This window comes from Carettochelys insculpta, chromosome 1 (assembly GCF_033958435.1).
Source record: "Carettochelys insculpta isolate YL-2023 chromosome 1, ASM3395843v1, whole genome shotgun sequence".
NCBI lineage: Eukaryota > Metazoa > Chordata > Testudines > Carettochelyidae > Carettochelys > Carettochelys insculpta.
The window spans coordinates 232,914,054-232,940,805 of NC_134137.1; the positions used below are offsets into that span (position 1 = coordinate 232,914,054).

General features: G+C 46.7%; 1 protein-coding gene across 1 annotated transcript; it reads left to right on the forward strand.

Moving 5' to 3' along the window:
- The first annotated feature begins 11,653 nt into the window (after nucleotides 1–11,653).
- LOC142017233 (scavenger receptor cysteine-rich domain-containing group B protein-like) lies at nucleotides 11,654–19,744 on the forward strand. Its single transcript, XM_075002022.1, has 4 exons — nucleotides 11,654–12,033; nucleotides 16,361–16,678; nucleotides 17,193–17,510; nucleotides 18,291–19,744. Exons 1-4 carry the CDS (start codon nucleotides 11,970–11,972, stop codon nucleotides 18,431–18,433), a joined length of 843 nt encoding a protein of 280 aa, XP_074858123.1. The 5' UTR covers nucleotides 11,654–11,969; the 3' UTR covers nucleotides 18,434–19,744.
- Nucleotides 19,745–26,752: the final 7,008 nt, after the last annotated feature.

A 26,752-nucleotide genomic window follows, 5' to 3' on the forward strand; every position in this document is an offset into this window, starting at 1 on the left:
ACACCCAAAAGCAAAGGAGGGAAAGGGGTCGTAAACACCCTTTCAGGAACTAGGGGTAAGAGAGGGGGAAGCATGGAAAGGGATAGCCGTGCTGCATAAGGGGCAAGGGAGGAGGAACAGGACAAAGTGGGTATCATGCAGGGAGTGGTCAGGTAAACTAGGGACACAAAGAGAAACTCTTTGGAACAAGTGCTTGCTGAGATGTCTTTTGTCTGCATGGCTGATGCAGCAGGAACATAGAAATGATTATTCTCAAGCACTTGGAACAAATCTAGAAAATATCCTCATTATCTCAAAATCAGCCATACAGCTGTAAGTAGAAGGGACAGGTGTTTTTAGGCACGATCAGGTTATGGTTATTTTGGATTTGGTGTGGATCACCTTTTTTCAGTGGCTCTGGTTAATGATTTGATTCCTTCTTGTGTAATCTGCACTTTTAAACTGAATCCCGGGGAAGTAATTCTCTGTGCTGCAAGCAGCATGATTTATTTTCTCTTGTTCTGTGAATAAATTACTTTTTGTTTGCAAATCATCTGATTCCTGTGTTCTGAGAAGGGTCTGTGTGTATTCATGCATTAGACCGAAAGGTCGGCTATCAGACTACAGCTCTTTGTGTCAAAGATCACTCCTGGAGGAGAGTACCTTGCAGGGAGATGTCCTGAGTGTGTCCTCTTGGGTTAAAGGTTGTTTTTTTTTTTTTTTTGGTCACTCAAGTGGTGGAAGCTATTAACCCGCAAGGGTCAGGGAATCTGTGACCTTGGGTGAGCTTTTTTAAGCAAAGCCTTTTCTAGCAAGGTATTTTTAAATATGTTTGTGGGACCCCACCCTCTGCACGCAGTGTCAGAGAGGGGAAGCAGCCCTGACAGAGGGGAAAGAAGCAGCTGTGTTTTGTAAGGGCCACTGGGGCCAGAGAAGATGACACACGGAAAGGGGCAGCTATTTTACAGAAATGGCTTGGAGGGAAAGCAGAGAGTGAGGAGAGGAAAAGACATCTACAGTGCATAATAGGCGCTAGTGGCAGGATAGGGTCCAAAAGCAGGAAAGGGGCAGGACCCCCTGCCTGACTGGAAAGGGGAGTGGCAGAGTCAGAGCAGGGGAAATGTGCGATTCCATTGCAGAAGGGATGTGAGATGAAATGGAGAATGGAAGTGGGGACTGGGGCGGCTATCCCAGCACACAAAGGACCAAGCTCCAGGAGTCAAAGAGACCCCGTTACCTCTCAATGGCCACTGCCTGCCATTCACCTCCTCACCCTCTGCTGCCACCAGGACACATTATGCGGCAGAGCTGTCACATCCCCCCTCTGCAACCTCTCCTGCCTCTCATGCTGTTCCTTATCTAACCGAGCTGGCCTTTCTCCCCTTTCCTCTTGGCTGCCACGACTGCACATGAAGATCTGTGGCAACCCTTTCCCCCACCTTTGCCTCTGCTGCCTCTATTCCCATTATACCATACAGCTTCCCTGTGTTCTCTTCACAATCTCCTCCCCCGGCCACACACTATGTAGTAGTAAAGCCACCCCTTTCACCTTTTCCTGCCCCGAATGCTCATTCTGCAGCATCGGCCCCTTTCTCCATCTCCTGCCCCTAATGTCCTTTAGTCTGTTTTCCACCACTTTCCCTCCTTTGCTCTAGGCTGTCCCTAATCTTGCTGAGGACATATGAGGGTCCCTGCCTGCTCCTCCGACTCTCCTGCCCTAGTGGCCCTTGTTCTATATGCTTCCCTTCACAGTGGACCATTCCTTCTACCCTTTATGCAATAAAGCCCCTTGTTTGCCCATGGAAATCAGTTGTTCCTCTCCCCTCTTTTTTCTCTCCTGCACCTTTTGGCGCCAGCGCAGCCCAGACACTCTTACACTCCTGTCATTGTCTGTGACTCCCAGTGGCTGTTAAAACCCACTTTGGCCACCTTTTCTCCTCCTCAGTCTGCTGCCCCTGCTGCCCCTTGACTCTGGGGGAAAGGGCAGCTGCGTTGCATAACACCCAATGTGGAGTCCAGAGGCTAAAATGGGGGAAGGGGAGGGTCAAGTGGGTACTAGGAGCAGCTACGTAGGATGGGAGCTTCTTTCCCCGCTTTGCAGACCACAGTGTCCCATAGGCAATATACCCCCCGAACCCCTTCTTGCACCCTGCTGCCCCTAGTGGTCATTGTGAAGTGTAGTGTCCCTTTCCCCTTCTTTGTCCCCCTATTGTCCTCCTCCTTCCCACCTTTGCTCAGCTGTCCCTGGCCTCAGTGATGCAATAGAAATGCCCCTTTCCCCTCCTAACATTCTCCTGCCCTAGGGTATCACTGTTCTGTATCATTGCTCTGTCTCCACCTTCACTCTTTACTGCCTCGCCTGCCCTCCTCATAGTTCAGCTGCCCCTTTCTAGCCTTTAGTACCTGTTACGGGACATGGGCACTCCTCTCCCCACTGCCCTCTCTTCTCAGTCTTTTGCCCATTATGCCCCCTAGCCACCCTCACAACCCTTTCATTCTCTGTATCCCCACCAGCCACTGCTGCCCACGGGGGCCTGTGAACACAGTAACCTCCGGCCTTCCACCCTCTTTGCTTCTCACTGAACAACTCCCCTTTTCTCAGTCTACCCTTACAGCTACCGCTTCCTAGACCACCCATCATTTTTGTTTTTCTTCTCTGGGTGCTATCCAGTTTGTCAACCTCTTCAGTGAACCGATGGGCTCAGAGCTGGACACACTAATGAAACTGCTGCCCAGTCACTGCAGACTAGAGCAGAAGAATGCTGGTAAGGCTGCCACATTGCACCCTTACTCTATCTGCCATTCGTGTCATTTAGCAGGCATAACTGCCCCCTTCCCCTCCTCAGTATCTGTTTCCCCTAACCCTCCTGTTGTATGATGTTAGATGCTCCTTTCCCCCTGTTTCATCCTCTCTTGCCCTTATTCTCCATTATGAAGAACCACTGCTCCTTTCCAACCTCTGCTCAGTGCTATCTCTCATGTCCTTCAGTACAGCTGCCCCTTACACCCCACTCAGCGGCTTGTGCACGTTAGGAACTGTAGCCATCCTTTCCCCCGCTTTTACCCTCTACAGCCTGCAGCGTCCATTATTCATTACGGCCTCACATTCCCCTTCTCTTTCACCCTCTGTTACTCTCACTGCCTGTTTTTCCTTAGAAAGAGAAGTGGACGAACTGACATTTATATTCACATTCAGAACATTAACACATGGTTTAAATCGTGATGGGAACTTTCTGAGTCACTATAGGGGCTCGTCTGCATACTTGGCTCAATCTGATTCTTGATCTTCCCACCCACCCCTCCGCTCTCTGATTTGCTCACCTTGATTGTCTTTTTCTGATTTGTCCTCCTTGCTTACTGTTTTTGGTTCTCTGTGTCTTAAATATTGAGTCTGTTCTGGTCTGGCTATGGTCTGAAGAAGTGGGTCTGTCCCATGAAAGCTCACCTAATAAACTACTTTGCTAGTCTTTAAAGTGCTACTTGACTGCTTTTTGTTTTGCCTGTTTTTCGGTATTGCTACCCCTTACCCGCTGTACTAAGCAGTTTAGTCTCCCCCTTCCCTCTTTCTTCTTGGCTGCTTCTCATGCCCCTCAGAAAATACAGGTGTCCCTTCCCCCATTTTTCACCCTCTGCTTGCCTTAGTGAGTATTAGTCAGCATAGCCTGCCTAGCAACTCGTCACCCTCTGCTGCCACTAGGCCAGAGAGTGAAAAGGGGGGAAGCGGTGGCCCATTGTACATAATAGGGCTAGGATGGGTCAGCAACCAAAATAGCAAGAAAAGCTGTTTTTTCCAATTCAGTTAAAAAAAAAAAACAATTCAAGAGCTGCAATGCATGTGAATACGAGACCATTCTTTACAAATAATGTCAAACCGTACTTTTTGTAACTCCTTTTTAAAGAACATCACACACACACACAATGGTTTGTAATGTGACGTGTTTATGGCAGGATGTTCACAGACTTTTTACATATTCTATCTCTTTACAATTTACATGTGTTTGTATCGCTGTCTTCCTGACGTTCACTCCCAAACCTTCTCTCTCTGGAGGATGCTAGGGCCAGTTATCCAACATTTCAAGATCACATATCATTTTCTATTTAGATATGTGTTGTTCATTTTGGGGCTTTTAGACATTCACCATTTACCAAAAATAGCCAGGAGGGCTTTTTTTAAAAACATTGCAATTCTTCTCCTTCTTCTTCTTCTTCTTCTTGGACTGAGCCATTGATCGACAGATCTCATCTTCTATGATGCCATTGGTGAGCGACTAAACCAATCCTCGATCACCAGAGCCAATTACAGATGTCCCATAAAAAGCTGCAAACTGCAAGCATTGTACATTCTTTTTTGATCCTACTCTTATTCTGTAGTGCCTGGATACGCTGACTTTCAAAGCAATCAAGAGCCTGTACAGTAGTTTGCCTCCAGGACAATCTGTCCTGAACTAACAAGAAGTCCTGTGGCACCTGATAAACTAACAGATATTTTGGAGCATAAGCTTCATCTGACGAAGCAGGTTTTTGCCCACTAAAGCTTATGCCCCAAAATGTCTGTTAGTCTATCAGGTGTCACAGGACTTCTTGTTGCTCTCCAAGATACAGACTAACACGGCTCCCTCTCTGATACTTGTCCTGAACTAGAGCTTCCAGATCATTTGGAAATATGATGCATGACTTCACCTTGGCCTTTAGGGTGTCTTTATAGAGCTTATACTGACCACTGCTAGGGCACTTTCTGTGAGTAAGCTGACCATAGAAGACTATCTTTGGTATCCACGTAACATCCATCCTCATAACACAATCAATCCAGTGAAACTGTCTGTTCATGAGCATAGCTTCCCCACCCATGACACCACACAGCTTAAGAACCTCTGTGTTAGGAATTTTGTCCCACCAGTTCACATGGGCAGTCTTCCTCAGACAACATATATGGAACTGATCAACTTTCAAAACATGGTGCTGATATATTGTCCATGACTCTGAGACCTACAACAAGATATTCAGGACAACTGCCTGAAAACTGCTACTTTGATATGGAGTTTAATACCATGGTCATTCCATAGGTGTTTGGTCCATTTTCCAAAGGCAGTGCTAGCTTTGGCTAATTGAACATATACTTCCTGATCCACATTTATACCACAGAACAGGACGCTTCCAAGTTAGCAGAACTTGTCAATAGCCTTAAGGACTTTACCAGCAGCATTGATCACTGGAGTGCTGGCCTCTTTCCAAACAGGATGAGACATAACTGCTGGGGTTTTTTTTGAGGGTCACTGTGAGTCCAAAGCAGTGAGCAGAAGTAAGAAAGCCATCAGAAGGCTCCTGTGCATCCTTCACTGAATGAGCCACCAATGCAAACAGAAGGTCACAGATAGTTGTAGTAATCATTGTGGTGCAAGCCTGAACGGGGTGTATGGGGTATCCAGGGAGGGGTAGCACCTCTATTGTGAGGACTTGTCGTGTCTCTTCAGGGCAGTTTGTGCACCTTTGGTCCCCACCTGGCACCCAGCTCTCACCTGTGGCTCCAAGAAGCTGTAGCATGCAGCACCCACACCCTGATAAACTGCTTCGACAGGTGGGCTAAACCAGGTGAGGGTAGACGTCAGATCTGAAACCTGCGGTGAGATAGGGAATTGCCTATCCCAGCATGAAAAGTTGGCCCTGGCGGACTGGGTGGATGAGATCAACAGCAAGATCCAACGACCAGGAAGGCGGTTCTGCAATGCTCTGTGGAGAGCGAAGGGCATGACAAGGCACCAAAGACGACATGGCCATCCACTGCAGCCTAGCAAGTCCCAGCCGTGATGACTTTTTGTACCATTGGAACCAGGCTTCTGAGGTCGAGAGAGTGGAAACTGACCCTGTGCAACAACTTTTCCACTTTAAACGTTCTCCCACACAGGTTCTTTGCACATTCTTTGCGCAAGCCTGAAGTCTCCAGAGATTGAAAATACTGCCATCTGTTTGGAACTGAATAGTTATGTCCAACATGCAGTCCTTAAAAGCAACTAACGGCATCATTGAAAAGTAGATGTTGAACAGGAGAAGAGCAAGGACACATCTTTGCGTTATACCATTTGTATTTCAAAAGATGCTGTCTCTCCATTGGTAAGGACATGACCAAGCATGCCATCATGAAAAGACTGAACAGTGCTGATAAATTTTTCAGGACAGTCAATTTGCCCAAGTATTCTCCAGAGCCCATTTCTGTTCACTGTGGTGAACACCTTGGTCAAGTCGCTGAAGATCACGTAGAGGTCCTGATGTTGCGCTCTACATTTCTCCTGTATCTTCCTGGCTGCAAATATCATTTTGGCAGTGCCTTGACCAGCACAAAATCTGGACTGGCTTTCAGATATGATGCCGTTTTTGAACACGTAGTGAAAGCCAGTCTTAAAGGGTGGGAGCCAGGATCTTACCTGCTATAGCGAGAAGAGAGCTGCCCCGATGATCATCACAACACGCACTGTCACCTTTATCCATGCATACGTGTACAACCAGGGCATCTTTGAAATCCTGAGGGACAAGCTCCTTCTCCCAAATGGCACTAAATAAATGGGTGAGATGGTACATCAACTGACCGCCAGCAGCTTTATAAATTTCCGATGGAATTGCATCACTGCCAGCTGCCTTTCCCAATTTCATCTGTTTAACAACTTTTTGTACCTCATCAAGAGCTCTTGGTATGACCAGCTGTAAATCATTAGCCCACTGAGGAATCTCTTCAAGAACACTGCTGTCAGAAGTTGAGGTCTGGTTCAATACTTTGTGAAAACATTCAGCCCAGCAGTCATGGATTTTAGCACTATGTGTGAGCAAAGTGAAGCTATCAGCAGAGTGCACTGGTGTACAGCCAGCAATGCATGGTCTGTAGACTGCCTTCAGCCTGCCATAGAATTCTTTAAGATCACGTCTATCAGTTGCATCTTGGAGTTTAACTACTTGTCATTTCTACCAGTCCTCTTTCATTTGCCATAATTTGACTTGTGCCTCCTGCTTGGCTTGAATATATGCCGAATTTCTGGAGGCATTCTCCTCATCATTGATCCAAGCCAGATGTGTCACATTCATCTTATCAAGAAAAGCTTGGGCATCTCTGTCCTTGTCATCAAACCAGTCCTTGTGCCTGTGTTTTTGGAAACCGAGGATCTTGACAGCGGTTCTGTAGGTTGTTTCTTTGATGTTAATCCAATCATTCTCAATAGTGAGTGACCATTCTGGACCTTCATTGCTGATGACTAAGGAAACTTGGGTATTACAGCATTGGGGCACGTCCTCAGGGTGGTGGATTGAGGAAGCCCTCCATGGAGTGATCTCGAGGCACTGAACAAAATAATACAGAATAAGATGCCATGGACCAAGAGTACCTAGGAGGAGGAGAACTCTGATTTCAAACCAGGTCAGACTGAGCTTGCTAAGCCTTTTTAGGCACATCAGTCTAGAAGAAGGAAACTCTGACCTCAAACCTGCACTTTCTCCCTCCAGTGTACATATTGCATTTCTTGTACCCATGAATGATGGTCGATGTGAGAAGAGAGAGTGGGGTCAGAACTCACAAGCCAACCTCACTTAAATCCATTCATATGTGAAGGTATCTCTCTTGACACTGAAGATTTATCTCTTGATGAAAGTGATATGGCGATGGGCAAGTGATGTTGGAAACTTTGCAATTATAGCGTTGGGAGCCACAAAGAAGTCCTCAAAGGGCTTCATGCAGCTCTGGAGCCACAAGTTGCAGACCCCTGGCCTAAGCCCAGCAACATAGTACAGGACTCCTTTCCTCTCTTCAACTCTGTGCTCCCCTAGTGTTGACTGGGCAGTATAAGCTCCCTGCTCCCATCTCAAAGTCTCTTCTCTCTCACTAGTGGCCCCTCTTTTCCCATCTAGTGCTGGGGATGCAGGAGAGACTTCCCTTTCCCCTGCACACTCTGCAGCTCAGAGTATCTCTTCTACATTAGCACTGACATTTTCAACACATTCACTTTCGGGGGCCACTAGTGCTCACCAGGGCAACAACTCCCCCCATCACTTTTGACCCTCTCGTGTCTGGTGTGTATTGTCCAATGCAGCGGCCCTTTTCCCCTTCAATTTCTGATTCCTTTCCTCAGACTCAACACTTCGTGCTGTTAACCTTCAGGTTTGCACAGTTGTTCTTCCACAGTCTGGCCAAACCTTTTCTTCCCCTTTTCACACCATGGTAGCTGTAGTGGCCATTAGGCTTCTGCAATGGGCTCCTTGTTTCCTGACATGCTGCCCTTTGTGTGGTGGGATAGCCGCTCCATTCTCCACTGCCATCCTCCGTTTCAACTCATATCCCTTGTGCAGTGGAAGCTCATGTTTTCCCCCCCTCAAAGTGTGCCACTCTCATTTCCAATTAGGCAGGGTATCCTCCCCTTTGCCTCTTCTGACCCTATCCTGCCGCTAGCACTGGTTAGGTCTTGTAGGTGTCTTTTTACCTCTTCACTCGCTAGGCCCAGGAGTCCTGGGGTCTCAACCTTCAAACTTGTTGTGGTCACCCTGGGCAGAGACTATGGTGTTCCCAATCTGGAGTGTTCTCCTCACATTAAACACTTCCCTGACTCACTGATGATTATGTACAGTTAAAAGCTAACACGATCAAACTTAAAAACAGAGAATAAGCAAAAAAGGAGAAAGTTAATGGAAAACACATCACTCTGATCAGTGACACAGAGACCTTACAAACAGTGTATTTGGACTCTAAGGATAGTTCGCATTCTGTTCCTTGTAGTCCCCAGACCTTCTTCTCATGCCCTGGTTGTGCTGCAGGGATGCTGCAGGTCAGACATTTGCTTTGGGTGTCATGACCCTTCTCCCCAGCTTCAGCGGCCCTCCCTACCACCCCATCCTGCCTGTAAGGTCTTTGCTCATGGCTGCCAGCATGTCTCTCTCTAACCACTGCCACTTCGCTGCCGCTGGCCTCCGCTTGTTGCTGCTCCCGTGTTGTCACCACTTAACACTGCTCTTAGTGAACTAAACAGGGAACGGGAAACCTCACAGCCAATGAAGTCTCTGTGTTGTCTTTCACTATTCCCTTTCAAGGCCTAAGGATTAGCTCCTAGACCCACTCAGAACTAGGAGCTACCAATCAGAAATACAGCCTTTTAACTTAGTCTAATTAGCTTTCCTATTAACCACTGGTGGGAACAGATCAAATAGCATCTAGACCTGTTTAAGTAGAGAACCTTTCTCACCCTCCCTCCCCTAGCACAGGAAGAACAGCTATCCCATGCATCTCAGAGCTTCCCTACCATTGGGCACCCTACCCCTGGTGGAGCAAGTGAGTTTCAGTTCAGGGTGACCCCTCAACTAGGGCCTGTTAAACACAGTTCTGCTGCTGTTTGCGCATGCAGTAAGCTTGGCATTTCCTTTCCCTTGCTTTCAAAGAAAAGAGTGATTTCTAACTCCAAAACAGCCAACACTGATCGTTTTGGCAAAGCATCATGCAGTACCTAGCACACCCGGGAAAACACAGCCTCCTCCTGGAGTCTTATCCCCAAGTGCATCACTAGATGTCAGGGGAGAGCTCCTTCAGACTCTGCTTATGAGAGTAAGAACAGTGCAGGGAGAATATTCTGGCTAGGTCTAGTACAGAGGAGATGACGTGCGGGGGACGTACCAGTGCCTGCCCCCAACCCCCAGAGTGCCACACCACACTGCTTCTGGTGAGTGCAGGTAGAAGAGGGACAGTGTGGCCTGAGAGCAGCACGAGCTAGAGCTGCTCTTGGGCCACTGTCAGCTGGGGGGACAGGGTTGCCCCTGCATTCGCTGGAAGTGGTGCAGTACCTCTGTCATGAGCATGCATTAGCATAAACATAGGCATCAGACCTGGGAAGCTAGGGCCAGGCTTTGTTGACAACAAACCTGGCCCAGGTGCCTTTGCACCTTCTCTGATGCTGTGGTCTCTGGGGGTTTTCTCAGAGTCTTCTCTGCTGGCTATGTGCACAAAGAGAGTGCAACGCACAGGGGACCACAGGCGTGCAGCCAGAGGGCTATCGTCATTGGACGGAGCAAGAGAGCTGGCAGGACACCACAGCGGTGACTTCTGACCACAGGAGGCTCTGTTGACCCAATGTGGGTAAAAGATAAGCCAACTCAGTTCACAGACAGAAGGTGTGGGGGGAGGGGACCATTAGCATAGTAAAATAACAACATGATGAGTCAGTTACAGGCAGACACATCGCTCCCCTTTCTGCTCTTGCTGTCCTTCCTTCTAGCCCCACCTGCCCTCACTCCAGTCGTTCTTGGGCTCACTCTTCTCCTAAGCTGCCCCCATGTCTCTGCTCCTGAGCTGCTCCAACTTGCCCTTTTAGCTTCTCCCTCTGCATTTCAGTCATGTTCTTTCCTCCTCCTCTTCCTGGCTGCCAGGGTGACAGAAGAGGGCTCACTGAGTGCCCAGTGGAGACAGGATCCCTGTTCTCCATCCAGCATTTAGCCTCACACCAGCCCCAGAAGGACCGTTAGCAGGAAAAGCCCTGCTGAGCCCCACGCTAGCGCATGCTCAGTAAGCTATGGTGCGGAGGAAGGAGAGAAGTGTTGGACAAGAATCTGCTAGACTTTACCCAGCAGGAGCAAACCTCCCAGCCCAGGTCGACAGACTCAAGCTAGTGGGATTTGCAGTGACTCTAAATATAGCTGGGCAGACAGTGCTTTGAAGTCGCGGCCCAGGTTGGAGCATGGGCTCTAACACCAAGCCTCTGCTCCTAACTTCAGAGCAGAAACCCCAGCTGAAACCACACTGTCGGAGTGCTATCTACAAAACCATTTTTAGAGCACTAGCGTGAGGCCTGCAAGCCCATGTTGGCCATCCCAGACTGGGAGGTTCACTTCTGTATGCTAAAAAACCAAATGTGCTCTAGTGGTTTCCAGAGGTATCTAATTTGGGTGGATTTCACAGGGATAGCAAAAGACAAATCCTTCTCACTGCCCTGGCCTGCTTCCCCCCTTCCTGGCACCTAATTTAAACTCCTTGCTTTAAAGTTCGGAGGCTACTAACTTTATAGCAGTGTGATGCCATTGCAGCACTCTTGATTTCCACCAGCATGAAGAGAGAATCATGCCCCATACAAGGTGAATTCAATAATGACTGTAAAAATTCTGTGCAGTTCAAACTTCATGAGTTACTATAATTATTAGTAGTCCTTTTTTAATGCTAAGTTCCCAAGGCCTCCATAATTCTGTCAGCAGCCTAAGCTCCCACGGCTGAAGGCTGATCACCCAGCCAGATACCAGTAAATCAAGTTACTTCCATAGCCTGCACTTTGTATGAGATAATGACAAAGTGGGGATTGTGGCGATTTTATTTTCCTTGTTACATTGCATGTGTTTCTTATTGTCCTGTAGTAACCGGCAGTTTGTGCCTCAGTTTCTCTAGGCATTGCATCAATACCTAGCTGGCGATGGGAGTTTGGGGATCTGATGGTTTCTGCACATATACAATGGCCATACCTTCCTAATCTGAGCCGGGAATGGGGAGTGCAGACAGATCACACCTCTTGCCCAGAAGCAGCGGTAGGAGGAGGGGCCTTGTTGTTTGAGTTTGAACAGAGCAGCTGCCAGTGATGCAGTTTTTGACCATCTAGGGAAGCAGGAGCAAGGGTCAGGGCCCCAGCTCTAGCCCCCTCTCACCAAGATGCATTGTATTGTCAGTTTCTGCTTTCCTGTGCTGACAATTCTGTTCTAAGCTGTGTTCCCTTTGACTAATACACCTTCTGTTCCACCTGCTGGCTGAGAGTCAGATCTGGTTAGAGAGGGGGATGCAGGACTCTGTGACTCCTCTACGCACCATGAGAGAGACACTGGTTGTGGTCACAAGCCACTACACTGGGGTGACTGCAGAGCTGAATGGCAGGAAGTTTAGACAGAGTCCAGCATTCACACTCTGCGGAGGAGATATAAACTATGTTAACCATGGTCTGAAGTCCAGTGCTCACACAGCTTCTCTTCTGCGATAGCCTGAGTTAATTTGGAGAATGATGGCGATCTTGAGATTCCTCCTACTCTGCCTCATCTCTGAAGGAGGCCCCATGGCAATGGGTGAGTCAGCTGTTTTTGTCAGTCATTTACACAAAGTGGATGGCACCCTGCTTGTGATGGAAACATCTTGACTTCTCATGTTTCCTTTCAAAAAGTAGGGAGCTATAATCTGAGGGTGCGAATTCCCCTTGGGTGGGAAATGTGTAAGTAGGGAAGGGTCTGATCTTGTTTGTAAGAGAAACCTGCCTGGATTTAGCTGAAGGGATGATTTTAAACCGATTTAGTAAAACCAGTGCAAAGGGCTTTCATTTTAATTTAAAAGCGTCTTGTTTTACTTAATCTTAATTCTTGTTACTTGAAAACCAATATGTCAGTTTTGGAGCTTTTATCAAGAACGGCCTCTCCCCTGCAAAGTTGTAGCAAACTTTTGAAAAAAAAAGTGTATGTGTGTATATATATATATATATATATATATATATATATATATATATATATAAAACATTTCTCAATCAACTGTACTAGACATATTCCGGGGTGAATACTGACTTGCCGTATAAAGCTTTTTATTGAAAACAGAGATGTAACCATACGATTATGCTTCCTTACTCAGTTCTACTGCTTGCGTTATTTGGCCTATCTTTAAATGTGCACGCTCAAGACGTCATCGTCAGACACAATGGACTACCTGCTACTAAATAGTGGGGAATGTGTAGGAGTCAGAAAATGTGTGGAAAACTGGAAATTTTTCTAGGATATTATTTTGTGAAAACTCTTTTAATTAGTTTTTAAACACCTATACCATTAACAATTATTAGGATTTCAGTTTCAGTTGCTTTTCCTCTTATAAAAGGGATAAAGTGATTGATTATAACACCGTTTCAATTTTAAGATTGTCTTATTTCTCTAACTTTTATGACTCTTAAAATACGACAATGTTCACCAACCCCTCTCATGGCTGGCAATTCTTCCCACGAAACTTCTGGCACATTTGTCTGACTCTTAATTCTGAAGCTGAAAACTCAAGTGGTATTAAATCGAATCTGTTAGCTAAGTTAAAGTCAGAATGAAGCTAACATCCAGTGATTTGTTTGTTTCAAAGAACCAACTTTTTCCTATTATTGATTCAAAAAAGTCCATATAATATTTGCTTAGACCATTAAAAATTACAGGACTCTATCACCATTTTTAAAAAATTTCTATCCTTTAAAATATAAAAGAATCTGGCTTGATTCCAACAGCTACAATATTCAGAAACATCTTCAGTTTGCCAGAAATAACAATTTCCCAGATTCTTTTAAGAAGTTAGTTTATGCTTCAAAGGGACTATAAAAAAATGTGAAACGAGCGAAAGTTTGAACACCGAGTAGAAGTAACTTGTGTTTGTAATCACAAAGAAAAATTCAGCTCTAGTTTGGAGGTTGGTGACAATGAGCTTTAAGATAATTAAGGCAAGTATAAAGTCATTACTCCCACACAGGCTTGGCAGAGACAGTTCTCTGCCTTTTACAATGCTGTTTCATTTATTATTTCTTTGCCACAGTCTGTCTTGATGGACCTTATTTGTTGTTCTTTCCCAGAATGGGTGCCCCCCTATCTCTACCAGGTAGGTTATAATTTTTGATAAACTAGAATTGCCACAACCATGCCCCAGGAGAGGATTTCATCCCTGCAGAAGTTGTAAGGACCATACTGATAAGTGTGCACCTGGGTTAGCAATTTTTTTTATTAATATAAATAATAAAGGATTTTTCTTAATACAGGCGGTTTGCAGGTATTATTGTTTCATGCTATAAAACAGGTGACAGAAATGATTCTGAGAATTACTGCAATTAGCCTCTTACATGTAGTTTGTGTCAGTCCTTCTTTATGCAGCCAACATGGTTTTGCTCTTCCATACTCCCCTGAGCTTGCAGCTGTCTTAGAGGCCTTAGTGCTTTCTGTTCTGGGCATGCGAGCACACAAACTGTCAGAAGGCAGAAGTAATTGTCTTTGACAGTAGATTGTGGCTACACACTGACCATTATATTGCAAAGGCCCAGCTTTCCCTTTGTTTTTTGGTTTATATACGATGACTAATGGGACAATACACACATAAAGAAAAAAACTTTACATTCTATACAATCAGTGCTGTTTCAGAGGAGTGGCATGGTTAGTCTGTAGTTTCACAGAAAAAAAAACAAGCAGTCCCGTAGCGCCTTAAAGACGAACAATTTTTTAATTAGGGAGTGAGCTTTGGTGGGTAAAACCCACTTCAGATTGATCTGATGAAGTGGGTACTACCCAAGAAAACTCATTAACTAATAAATAAACTTGTTAATCTTCAAGGTGCTACAGGACTGCTTTTTGTTTTGGTGAAGCAGTACTGTGTTTCGCTCCGGCCTATGGGTCCATGGAGGCGAATCTGTCACTCCAGTTGTAGAGTTGTGATGGCTGAAGTCTGTGCTCAAGTATGATATATTTAGAAAGTTTGGAGTTGGAAGAATTTGAGGGAGTTAGGGAAAATGTAAGGAAATTGCCCAGCCTCCAAATTACACCTCCTCTGCTTTATTCAGGGCAAAGGTGTGGGGGTGTGTGTGTGTGTGAGAGAGAGAGAGAGAGAAAGAGAGAGAGGGAGAGAGAGAGAGGTTATGTCAGCCAAAACCCTTATATTAATTATCGGCCCTGCATTCATCGTATGAATTGACAGTGCCTTCCAATTTTATATTTAGTTCTCGAAGATACATATGTTAAACTTAACTTGGCTTTTTGCCAGTTCTCTGTTTCCTCCAGTCTTTGGGCTTTTCAGAACTTGACTGTAGGCAAAAGTACAGAAACCTTAAGCTCAAAGCAGAAGATGCCTGCAAATAACTTAAATGGCATTTGTTCATATAACAGATATAACCCATTTGTTCATTTGTTTTAGCATTTAAAGAATAACCAGAGTTTTGAGAAATACAAGGTTGGCCATCACTGGTGTCCATTTCCCAGCTATAGAGATGGCCAGTTTGAAAGGGAGGTGGATGCTAGTATTTAAAGAGAGAATTGTCTTGGACCACTTAGGTCTGGCCAAACTGAAGGCTTAACACTTTATATTGTCCTATAACCACTACTGCACCTGAGAAACAAGTGGCTATCTCGTTTCTTGGTCTAGATGTTTTCTATCCCATTATCAGAACCACCATATTTGCAGTGAAGTTGAAATGTTCCAGTTAAATGGGCTCTTTCCCTATTCTTCTGCTCAGCCAGAAAATAAGAACACAAAAATACAAAAGAGGAACTACTTTTGACAGAAGTAAAATAATGTACTCCTAGTTTTGTTTTATTTTGTGTGGGATTTTGAGGGGTTTTAAAGTGAAACTGACTTTAGGGAAGGGTTTAGCTTGTGTTTTGAATCTGTGTTTTTAAAACTGAAATATGTTTAAATGTTTTATTCATTATTTTTTATGCACTGGCCTACGGCTAAGGAACGATGTTAATAATTCCTAACAACCTTCGAGGGTCAGGTGATTGACAGGGATTTGGTTTCACTTTTTGCCCGCACTAAGCAATGCATTCTTTCTAACACGTAATATATAGGCATACAACATAGAGGGGAGAAACACTGAGAAAATTTTAAGCCTGCAAAAGTCAAAGGAATCCTCTGTCTCTTTGTGTAGTGTCTTTAAAGGATAATCTGTTGTCCAACAGCTTTCTCAGATGGTGTCAAATACCCATGTTGGAAAAGAAAGAGCCCCTTTTGGGTCTTCAGGTTCTGTTGTTATAGGCCGATCATAGGTCTTGAGACAAACACGCATGAAGCAGGTGAGAGATGAGACCAAAATAACAGAGGAAAGTGCAGATTCTGGCTCTAGTGTTTGTAGCTTGGTTTCTGGACGTTGCCCCATGCAGCACACCCAACAGATGCTGAAAAGCCAAGTTTGAGAAACTATTGGGCTAAAATGCTCTTCTTTTCATCTCACTGATCTGTGGGACACAATACTTTCTCTGTGTATTAGGCTGCTCACTACCACCTTTAACCTGGCATGCTGGTCACGTAGAATAACGCTTTGTAGTAGTAATGCTTTGCTCTTATGTAGGAGATTCTTTTACTATTCAAAACACTTTAGGGCTGTGGATAAATTTAATTATCCCCATTTCACAGATGCACAGAGAGGTTAAGTGATTTGTCCAAAATCACACAGTGAATCCTTTGAGGTATGTGAGAAAAAAGGATGTATTTGCCAGACACCAGGTGACCACATGGGGGCAGCAGACAGGAAATGAATGAGGAAAGGTGGTTGCCAGCCCTGAGAACTACTTCAGATCAGATCACCCCTATGCTTAAACTGACAGGGACATTGGAGAGTGTGAGAAATGCAGCCCTTGGACAGGTGCACACTAACTCATCTGATTGCCTCTCTTCCTATAGGTATTTCTAATGTGCGACTTGTTGGTGGGGACAACCCCTGCGCTGGGCGGCTGGAGGTGCTGCATGGAGTCACTTGGGGCACAGTGTGTAATAAGCACTGGGATGCTCACAACTCTGTGGTGGTGTGCAGACAGCTGGGGTGTGGCTCGGCATTGGAATCTGCAGGGCTCAGCTTTGGACCAGGCTCTGGTCCTGTGTTGCTGAGGGCAACATTCTGCCATGGTACTGAGCAAAATCTCTCTCAGTGTTTGAGCCGTGGGATGGAACAGGAGTCCTGCACTCATGCTCAGGATGTCGGAGTAACATGCTTGGGCTCAGGTAACCCCATTCTTGCCATTAACTGCTAGAGTGCAAGCAGTAATGAGACCATTCCCAATTCCTACTTAATCACTCTCCAGGGGCCACCAGTGTCATCTGTCACCTCCTAGGGGACAGAGCTGTGCATTGCCATGCAGGAGACACAGATCTGGATCACCTGTGCCAGATCTCTTGCTTTCCCTGGCCAGGGCCAATGGGGGTTGGGAGTGTCAAAGCAGACGAGTCTGGGGACCCTAGAGCTGAGCACCCTGAGGTGCCTTATGGGAGATCCAGATTCATTTAGCAATTTGAGAATCCTGCTGTCCTCCTACAGCTGCAGCAGGTGTTGGGGCAGCCTGACAGCTGAGTTGGCTGCTACCTAAAGGCTAGCACTCTCTGTCATCATGCTGGGGGTCTGGGCTCAGTTTTCAGCCCCGATTTCCCAATGGATTAAACTCTGCAGCTGCTCTCTACTCCAAGGCAGGGCCCCCTCAACCTGCAGCAGCTCTCCTCAGCCTTGCCTGTTCTTCTGCAGGTGTTTCTGGTGCACGCCTGGTGGGTGACCGAGGCCCCTGTGCAGGGCGTGTGGAAGTATATCTCCAGGGTCGATGGGGTGCTGTGTGCAGCCTGGGCTGGACCACCACATCCTCCTCCATCCTCTGTAACAGTCTGGGCTGTGGATCTCCCCTGGAGACATCAGCTACACCAGCACCAGTGTCGGGTCATTCGTTGGCACTCCATGGCCTGCTCTGTGGCCTTGCAGATCGCAACGTCTCTCAGTGTGGCTCGTGGCTGTCGGACAGGAAGCTCCACGCTGAGGCGAATGCTGTGGTGGTAGTCTGCTCAGCCACAGGTGTGACACAGGGACGTGTCTTGATCCCACGCTGAGCTCTGTGATTGAGGAACCCCTTAGTCTTCTCCCCAGTCCAACGGAGAGTAGGCTTGAGGAGGGCAATGGGGAAAGAGAGAGAAGGTGGGAATGAGTTCCTGAGTCATGTAGTCCCAAAGAGGAGAATATAACCAGGCTAGCAAACTTGTGCGACAGATGTGTCCCCCTCCTTCCTGCCTCTTAACAGTGGCAGTAAACCTTTGGGGTTAGCATGTGGGCGCTGCATGGTGCTGGTGGCCTGTGATACACAGGTGGTCCGAATAGATGATCTAGTGTTCCCATGACTCTATGGGAGGACTCCAGGGTAGCAGAATAAGCCTGGGAAAGGTGAGTTGTTGGGGAAGAAATCTGAGAGCTGAGAGGGGGTTTTGCATGTTTGGGAGAATGGCTTTAATATGGCTCTTCACAGTCCTGGAAACTGTAGTTTGGGTTCTTTGTGTGACATGCCAGAAGAAGGAGGGCTGCATTTGGGAGCTGAAGGTTTCCCAGGGCTGAATTTTGTGATGCAAGTTTTAAATTCAGTGAAGAGAGCCACAGGGCAGTTGAAATGTGAGGTGAAGGTTCTAGTTTTGGAGTGACAGGTTTGGCTTTGCTCACTTTTGTTTCCACTCTGTTCCTGCTGTCTTAGACGGAATTTTCAAAGTGAAATTCTTTAACCGGTGCTAATGTGCACAGAACACTGTTTGATGGCCCTTGCGTTTGTCCTCCTGACTCCTCTCTTCCTCGATCTTTCTATTTCCCCAGAGGGTTTGGCAATCAGTTCATCCCAGGACCTTGTCTTCTACTTCTGGAGCTCCTGGATTTTCCGGCTGTTGATCGCCACGGCTGTGTTTGTGTCCATTCATCTTGGAACCTGCTTCTTGCTTGTCTACCAGAAACAGACTTAAGTTCACAGTCAAAGTTCCTGGATGACTCAGAACAAATGGAGAATGGGACGTAGAGCTTTTTGTTTCTTGGGCCCCAGTTTCACAATAGCCCCAGATCAGGAAATCTTGACAGCTCAGTATGATTTCAGAAAGAAATAGCATTAAACCATTTTGCTTGGAGTCATGGGGTGCTAGTTTAGCAGAGCTGCACAGGAATTAGACTATTTTGCTCAGTGAAACATTTCAAAATTTGTTTTCTTTCTAAATAAGAATTTCTCACTAAACACAATTTTTTCAAAAACAAAAAAATCCAATCAACTGTAATGTTTCATTTCAATAAAATCAAAAAGTTTCATTCCAATTTAGACTTTTAAAATAAAAGAAAATACAGTTTGATACAATACGATGTTTAGAATTAAAAAGCCAAAACATTTCATTGTAAAAATGCCTTTGCAGGTTTTTGTTAAATTAAAATGTTGTACAAATCCACATGTAGCTATGGGAAGTTTCACTTTTGACGAAATAACATTTTCAGACACAAAAAAAAAATCTGTTGAATAATTTTTGACCTGCTCTAGTCATGGATAAATTCCCTCAGCAGCTATCAGACACCTTTACACCTAGGTACCATCGCATTAGTAAATGTGACATTTCTGGGTTTGGAGCGGCTAGAGGGAGCACAGGTGCAGAGAAGGTGGGATGTAGTTTCCAAAGATAAAGAGGGCTACTCCCAAGCCAGTAGATTATTGTGTGTTTATCTTGATTTGTAGAAAAGATGCAGGTTCTCAGAGCAAAGGGCATTGCAATTTTGTTCAGCATGGCCCCATAGCTCAGTATGCAGCACAACTCTGGGAATCCAGAATTCACCATTGCAAGAAATCATTTTACATTCTCAGCTGATCACCTAATTTCCATGCAACACCACAACTGCACATTTCTTCCGGCCCATTGAGGCTGGTCCATATATGCTCGGAAGCAAAAGAAATGGTGGCCTTGTAATTGTTATGCTAGCTAATTTAACTGCAAGTACTGTTCTTTCTAGCTAAACCTGTGTGGATTCTTCCTAAATTAATTGCCTCTCATGCTGTGGGTTCCTTAGGTGTGTTACGTTAAAAAATTATTTCCTTTTCCCATTTACAGTGTGTCTTTTTTTGTTGCCATTGGCCTCTTAGGGTACAAGTACACAGCAGCCTTATTCCAAAATAAGCTATACCAGAATAGCTATTCCTAAATAGCTTATTTCAAAATAATGCTGCTGCACACAAAAATACAGTTTGAAACAGCACTTAAGTATTTTGAAATACATCATCTAAATACATATGCAGTGTCTACACTAGCACCCTCCTTTCAGAGGGGGCATGTTAATGAGGGATTTCAGAATATGCTAATGAGGTGCTTCATGAATATGCCGAGCTTCATTAGCATAATGGCAGCTGCATGTGATTCGAAATTGCCACATTCAAAACGCACGCTGCCTGTATAGATGAAGACCTTTCAAAAGGATACCCTGATTTCAAAAGCCCATTCTTCCCATTTGGTTTTGGAAAAAAAAGGCTTTCAAAATCAGGGGGCCCTTTCAAAAGGCCCCCATTTACACGGGCAGCTTGCATTTTGAAAGTGACACTTTCGAATCATGCACAGCCACCATTATGCTAATGAGGCACTGCATATGTATGGCAGTGCCACATGAGCACCTTCAGAAATCCCTCATTAACATGCCCCCTCTGAAAGTAGGGGGCTAGTGTGGACATGGCTGTAGAACCGATTTCAAAATAGGGCCACTGGATGCCACCACAACTTGGGAGATGTTATGGTCCCCAACAACCAGGTGGGTGAGCAGGCACCTAAAACATGCCTTGAGGCATCCACATCCTGTCTTGGTTGAGGTGGGCATTGACAAGTTCATGGCTGGTGTCCAGCTGGCCTGTGTAGGGCTTCATGAGCCAGGGCTTGAGGGGGTAGGCTGTGTCCCCCAGCATGCAGAGTGGCAGCTGCATGTCCCCAACTGCCAGCTCATGGTAGAGCATGAATGTGCTTACCTCCATCCTCCGGCACAGGCCAAAGTTGCAGAACGCACAGGTGTTGTGTGCCTGGCCCGAACACCCGATGTAAATGTCCATGAACTGTCCACAGTGGTTGACCAGGGCCTGCAGCACCACTGAAAAATATCTCCTGCAGTTGACATACTTGGCCGTGCTATGCTCCAATGCACAGTTTGGGATGTGGGTCCCATCGATAGTCCCAACACAGTTCGGGAACCCCAGGGTGGCAAATCCAGCCACGACTGCATCCATGTCTCCCATATGGATGACCCTCCACAGCAGGATGGTGTTCATGGCCATCACAACCTGCAGAGGGAGGGGACTGAAGATACGTCTGGGACTGAGGGAGGGAGTCCCTGGGCCCCGGGGGTGGGCTCTGAACATTTCAGAGGGCACCAAACTGTGGGGTGCACCTCCACTGATGGGTGTAGAGGACCATACAAGGGTTACGGTGGTGCCCATGTCAGCTGGGTATAGGGTGCCACCCAGCCCATCCCTGCCCCCAGTTCTGCTCTAGTCATGCCCCCAGCAGCATCCATGGCTTCAGTCCCCACACCTGGCCCTGTCTCCAGTCACAACATAGCTCTGATCCTGGCCCCACACCATCCCCCAGCCTCAGTGGCTGGCTGTGGCTCTGTTCCCATCCCAAATCTGAGGCTGGGAGCAAAGCCAGAAACGGAGCCACACCTGGCTGCAGGTCTGTCTGCTGGCCCCCACAGTGTCCCTGGGTAGCTGCAGCTCTGAGCCTAGCCACAGCCTTGGCTTCTGGCTGCAGCCCAGCTTTCAGCCATCCCCAGCTGTGGCCTGAGCCTCTGCTCCCCCTTTCTCCTAACTGCCCCCTACCTCCCCTGGAGCCAAAGGCCCACTCTGTGCCCCCGCTTCAGAGGGTGGGGGGCAGCAACAGGGTAAGAGGAAGCAACCCTCAAAAGTTTGGGGACTGTTGTATTAGCCTCTTTGCAGCTGCATCTTGTAGTTCTAGCCAGAGCACAAACATCATGATACAAACTCTAAGCCTTACGATGAAGGTGAGTTTTTACAACGTTTTGTGGAATAGCTTCAGTGGCTCACTACCATGTTTGCGAATTCACCTATAAGCACGTGAATGCCTTGGATCTTGCCTGAAGTGATGTTATAATTAAGACAGATTTGCTCTTTGAAACCTTGCCCAATGCACCAGTAAAACCAGGAACTGAAGTTTTGAAAAGTTACGAAAGGCATTCTCTAGAGCCAAGAGCTATGCCCAGGGAAATGACAATAACAAAAAAAGATATGTGCTTTAAATTTTGTAACACCTTCTCCCTCTTCCTGTGCCTTTCATCTCCTCCCTTCCTCCTGGCTTTCATCTCCAACCCTCACTAATTTCCTGCTCTCCTTTCCCTGAGGCCCTGAACGTTCTTAATTTTCTTCCCTCCCCATCATTATCCACCCCTGCTCTTTTCCTGGTGGTCATATATCATCTGCTTTTTTCTCTCTGAATCACCTTCTTTTTTCCCTTCCTCCTGTTTCTCCCACATACACCCGGACTTTACCTTCCAATCCTGCTCCCCCCCACCCCTGTGCTTTCCCCTCTTTCCTGGTGTCTCCTGTTCTCCCAGCTCCTTTCCATTTGCACCCTTCTGGTTTCATTCCTTTCTATGGAGATCAGACTTCCTGGTTCCAGTCTCTGCACCTTTTAATTCACACTCAGCTTCCTGGCCCAAGTGTGATCTGGGTCCAGACTAGATTGGTTGGTTCCTTCTCTCCAAATAGTCCACAGAAATTACCCTATTCCACCCTCTCTGCCCTAGATCGATTGTAGGCTTGTCTGCCACCCCTTTGTTATGAGCTGGACTATCCTATGGTCATGCGTTCCTGACATGAATACTAGAGTTTCCTTTCCCTTTCCCCTGCTCTGGTGTCTGAGATTCCTGCCATTTGAAGGTGGGGCAGGGTGGGGAGCCTCATAGGCTTTCTGTCAATATACCTGGTTGGAGGTGAAGGAGCAGAGGGGGGAATGAAAGCAGAAGAGGTAAAGTACATAAAGAGGGAGGAGAAATATGGATGAGAGCAGGAGCAGAGGGCTGCCTGGATGTCTCACTGAGTCTCCACTGCCCCTGAAGGGCTCTGTTGCCCACTGGCTAGTTAGAATGGAGTGACAGAGCCTGAATGGCATCCTTGCTCCTAGTCTACAGATAAGAGGTGAACTTGCCCTGTTTCTAGGTGTCTCCCTTCCACCTGTCAGTGTGGAAGCTTCATGTCACCTGTGTTACCAACTCTCTTTCATCCCCATCTCCTCCTGTCTGCACTCTTGCCAGCTGTCTCCGTATTTGGTGTTCTGCTCTACGGGTTGATCTGTACTATAGCATTAGTTCAACATATGTCGCATTAGGCTGAATTTATAATATGCACGTGCATGCAACTGAGCCCTTTCCACTGAAGTAAAGGGCTTGTAACACCAATGGCTGTACTCCAGCTTCAGGAGCAGCATAACACAAGAGTCAACTGACCTGGGTTGGCTTACTGGTAATGTAGACAGAGCGGTGTGTAATTCAATTGGACTGGCCTGTAGGAGGTGTCCCAGCACGCTCCGATGGGACCACTCTGAACACCACTCTGAACTCCAGGGCCAGGTACGCAGGAAAAACCTTCGGAACTTTTTAATTTCATTTCTTGTCTGATCAGTGTGGAGCGCTCATCAGCACAGCTGACTGTATGTGCCCAGGGCTACCAATGTGCTCCAGCATGGAACCTGCAGGGAGACCCTGGATGTAACCGGTGTGTGGGAAGAAGAGTCTGTGCAGGCAGAGCTCTGAACCAGCAGAAGTAGTGTTGACCTCTATGCCAGAATAGCACAGGGAACGGAGGAGAAGGGCTGCACGAGGGACACATGGCAGTGCCAATCACTGCTGTCTCTTTTCCGTGTTGGTACGCATAATAAAAATGCACGGATTCAGGTTGAGAAGTTTTCAGTCCCTCGTCACACTTTGATTGGTGGGGGGTGTAGTTTGCAGGGCAGTACCCCTATACGTGGGAAAAAGAGGGCTGCTTGGTTAAGGACAACGCACCTGTCATATGGGGGTTGGGTCATTTTATGAAACTGGTTTTCAAAGTCTCTGGAGATGCAGTGCACCTTGATGGCATCTTTTTATTGTCCTGGTATCTGACTGGCTCATAATTGGTAACCAGGCCAACTGTCTCAACCCCCTACCCCACTAGAAACCTTTCCCCCTTAGTTTCAAACACACTGGCTACGTCTACACGTGCAGCCAACATCGAAATAGTCTATTTCGATGAATAACGTCTACACGTCCTCCAGGGCCAGCAACGTCGATGTTCAACTTCGACGTTGCTCAGCCCAACATCGAAATAGGCGCAGCGAGGGAACGTCTACATGTCAAAGTAGCACACATCGAAATAGGGATGCCAGGCACAGCTGCAGACAGGGTCACAAGGCGGACTCAACAGCAAGCCGCTCCCTTAAAGGGCCCCTCCCAGACACAGTTGCACTAAACAACACAAGATCCACAGAGCTGACAACTGGTTGCAGACCCTGTGCCTGCAGCATAGATCCCCAGCTGCCGCAGAAGCAGCCAGAAGCCCTGGGCTAAGGGCTGCTGCCCACGGTGACCATAGAGCCCCGCAGGGGCTGGAGAGAGAGCATCTCTCAACCCCCCAGCTGATGGCCGCCATGGAGAACCCAGCAATTTCGACGTTGCGGGATGCGGATCGTCTACACGGTCCCTACTTCGACGTTGAACGTCGAAGTAGGGCGCTATTCCTATCTCCTCATGAGGTTAGCGACTTCGACGTCTCGCCGCCTAACGTCGAAGTTAACTTCGAAATAGCGCCCGACGCGTGTAGACGTGACGGACGCTATTTCGAAGTTGGTGCCGCTACTTCGAAGTAGCGTGCACGTGTAGACGCAGCTACTATGAAGCACATAGTAAGCAGCAGCCATGGGAATATTGCTTTCACTGAGGTCTAATCTAGTGAGCAAACTGTAGCAAGGAGCCTTTCAATGTCCAAATGCACATTCTACCACCGTGACAATTTTACAGTTGGCAAGAAAGCCCCGTCGCACAGCTTGCTGAACAGACTGGAGTTCCTAACGATGCACCTCACGCACCTTTCCTGACCATCCCATGACGATGTCAGTGGAAAAACCATTGTGATCCACCTACACCTGCAACACCATTGAAAAGCACCTCTTGTGGTGTATGCGCTCTGTGGCAAGATGGTCTGGTGCCAAGATAAGGGATGAGCATTCCCTTTATTACCTCGCAGCAGTTAGGGAACCCCATCATGGCAAATTCATCATGAGAAATGTCCTGCTCATTTCCCAAAGTCACTGTCCTTCCTGGCAAAAGAGTATGGATAACTCTGACTCCTTGGATCACAGCCGCCCCGTGTGGTGAATTTACCCACTCCTTATTGATTCCCAACTAACTGGTAGCAGTCTGATGTGGCAAGCTTCCTCGGGGCTACCACCACTTCCTTAATTGTTAGACCAGGTCTCTTCTGGTATCGCTGTGTCTCAGGGCCGCAGAAAGCATTTCACACAGTTCCATGAATGTGCCTTTAAACATGTGGAAGTTCTGCAGCCACTCACGTTGGCAGACATATGTGGTCCCACCACTCACTGCTTGTTTCGTGGGTCCAGAAGCGGTCTTCCTCCCCCGTCAACGTTTGCATCTGGGTCGGTTTGCTCTGTAACACAGGCTGTTATCTGAATTTCTCTGTTCCATGGCTCCCAGAAGGCACGTGTGTGTGCCACCACAGCATTCTGTGCAGCAGTTCCTGATTAGGCTCTGCGAATATGGTAGGATAATGCAGGAGAGGTTTGTGATGCTCACAACAACAGGGGATAGCTGAGTGGGGTCCATGCTTGCTGTGCTATGGCAGCTGCACAGGTAACCCAGGCTTAGGGAAAAGGGCCTTTAAATTATTATTTACTGTGGTGTTTCAAGAGGGAGAGAGTCAAGTGCATCATGGTAACCTGACAAGATGTCCTTCCCTGAAAATGTTTTCATCCCATCATGCATTGGGAGACTAACCCAGAATTCCAATCATCTCCAGGAACTGTGGGATAGCTGCCAAGGTGCATCCATCCCTCTGTGAGCTGGTGCAAACCCTGGTAGTGAGGGTGTGATACCCCAACTAAATGTGTGTGGTGGGAATATGCAGTATTAACTTTGTTAAATGGGAGGCTCCATGTTGTCAAATAAAATAGACTTCACTTTCTAGTGTAGACATGCATTGAGTCTTAGGTCCTAGATCCAAGAGTTACCGGAGAATCTCGGCTTTTATATAAAAAGAGAAGGAAGTTTCTAGTTCTCAAGGTTGCCAAGAAAAGTTTGAAAATGTCAACCAAGTGGCTCTGAAAGGCTCAGTAAATAATATTTATAAACAAACAAGCAAACAAAAATCCCTCCTATTTTTCACAGCAAACTCATGATTTTGTGGGTTGGAAAATCTACTGTTGTATGTCTGCTTCCCAGGCGCTCATGCTAATGGACGCAACCCTTTTCCCAATGTGGACAGGCTACAATACTGTAGCAGAGCAGAGACCATTTTACGTGTGCAAAATGGGGGGTGGGCCCCTCAGGGAGAGCATGAAATTTACATATGGGGACACAGCATGATTGGTTGCTGGGTTTCAGGCTCATCCATGTCATTAACACTGTTGAAATATGTTCCTGTTTTTATGTGTGTTCACATTTATATACCGATTAATAAAGTGTTTACATTCTACAGACTTGTTTTCTTACTCGTGCGCAAAGGGTTTTGTTTTTCGTATGAACATAACTGAAATTTCCATCAGTTTGGATTAGATTAGACAGGTTAGGGGGGCCCTGCTAATTGCAGGGACAAAAAGTGGAGCCCAATGTAAAAAGTTTGATCCCCTCTGCTCTAGGACGAATTATATTAGCACAGTTCATAACATGGGGCCACAGTTTGTTTTGCTTGCAGGACAGCCCTGCACTGCAGCCTGGGGACTGGGAGAAGCTGAGAGGGAGAAGATGGGAGAAGAAAGGAATGCAAAGCCCACTCAGAAGTAGAATTCTTGTACAGGAAAAAGGAAGAAAAACAGTACTGGCACTGCTGCAACTCCTGCCACTAACCCAGACCTCAGGGGATCACAGCTGTCCTCTGCAGCTCACAGATAAGAAAGAAGTCAGCTGATAAATGTTCCTGTGACGTCTCCCCCTCTCACACTTCTGCCTCCACCACTGGCCAAGAGAAAATTTCCAGGGAAAAACATTTTGGCCGTGCTTTCCGTAACTGATAAGGTGTCTTCAAAGAAATTCATGAGTTAGCA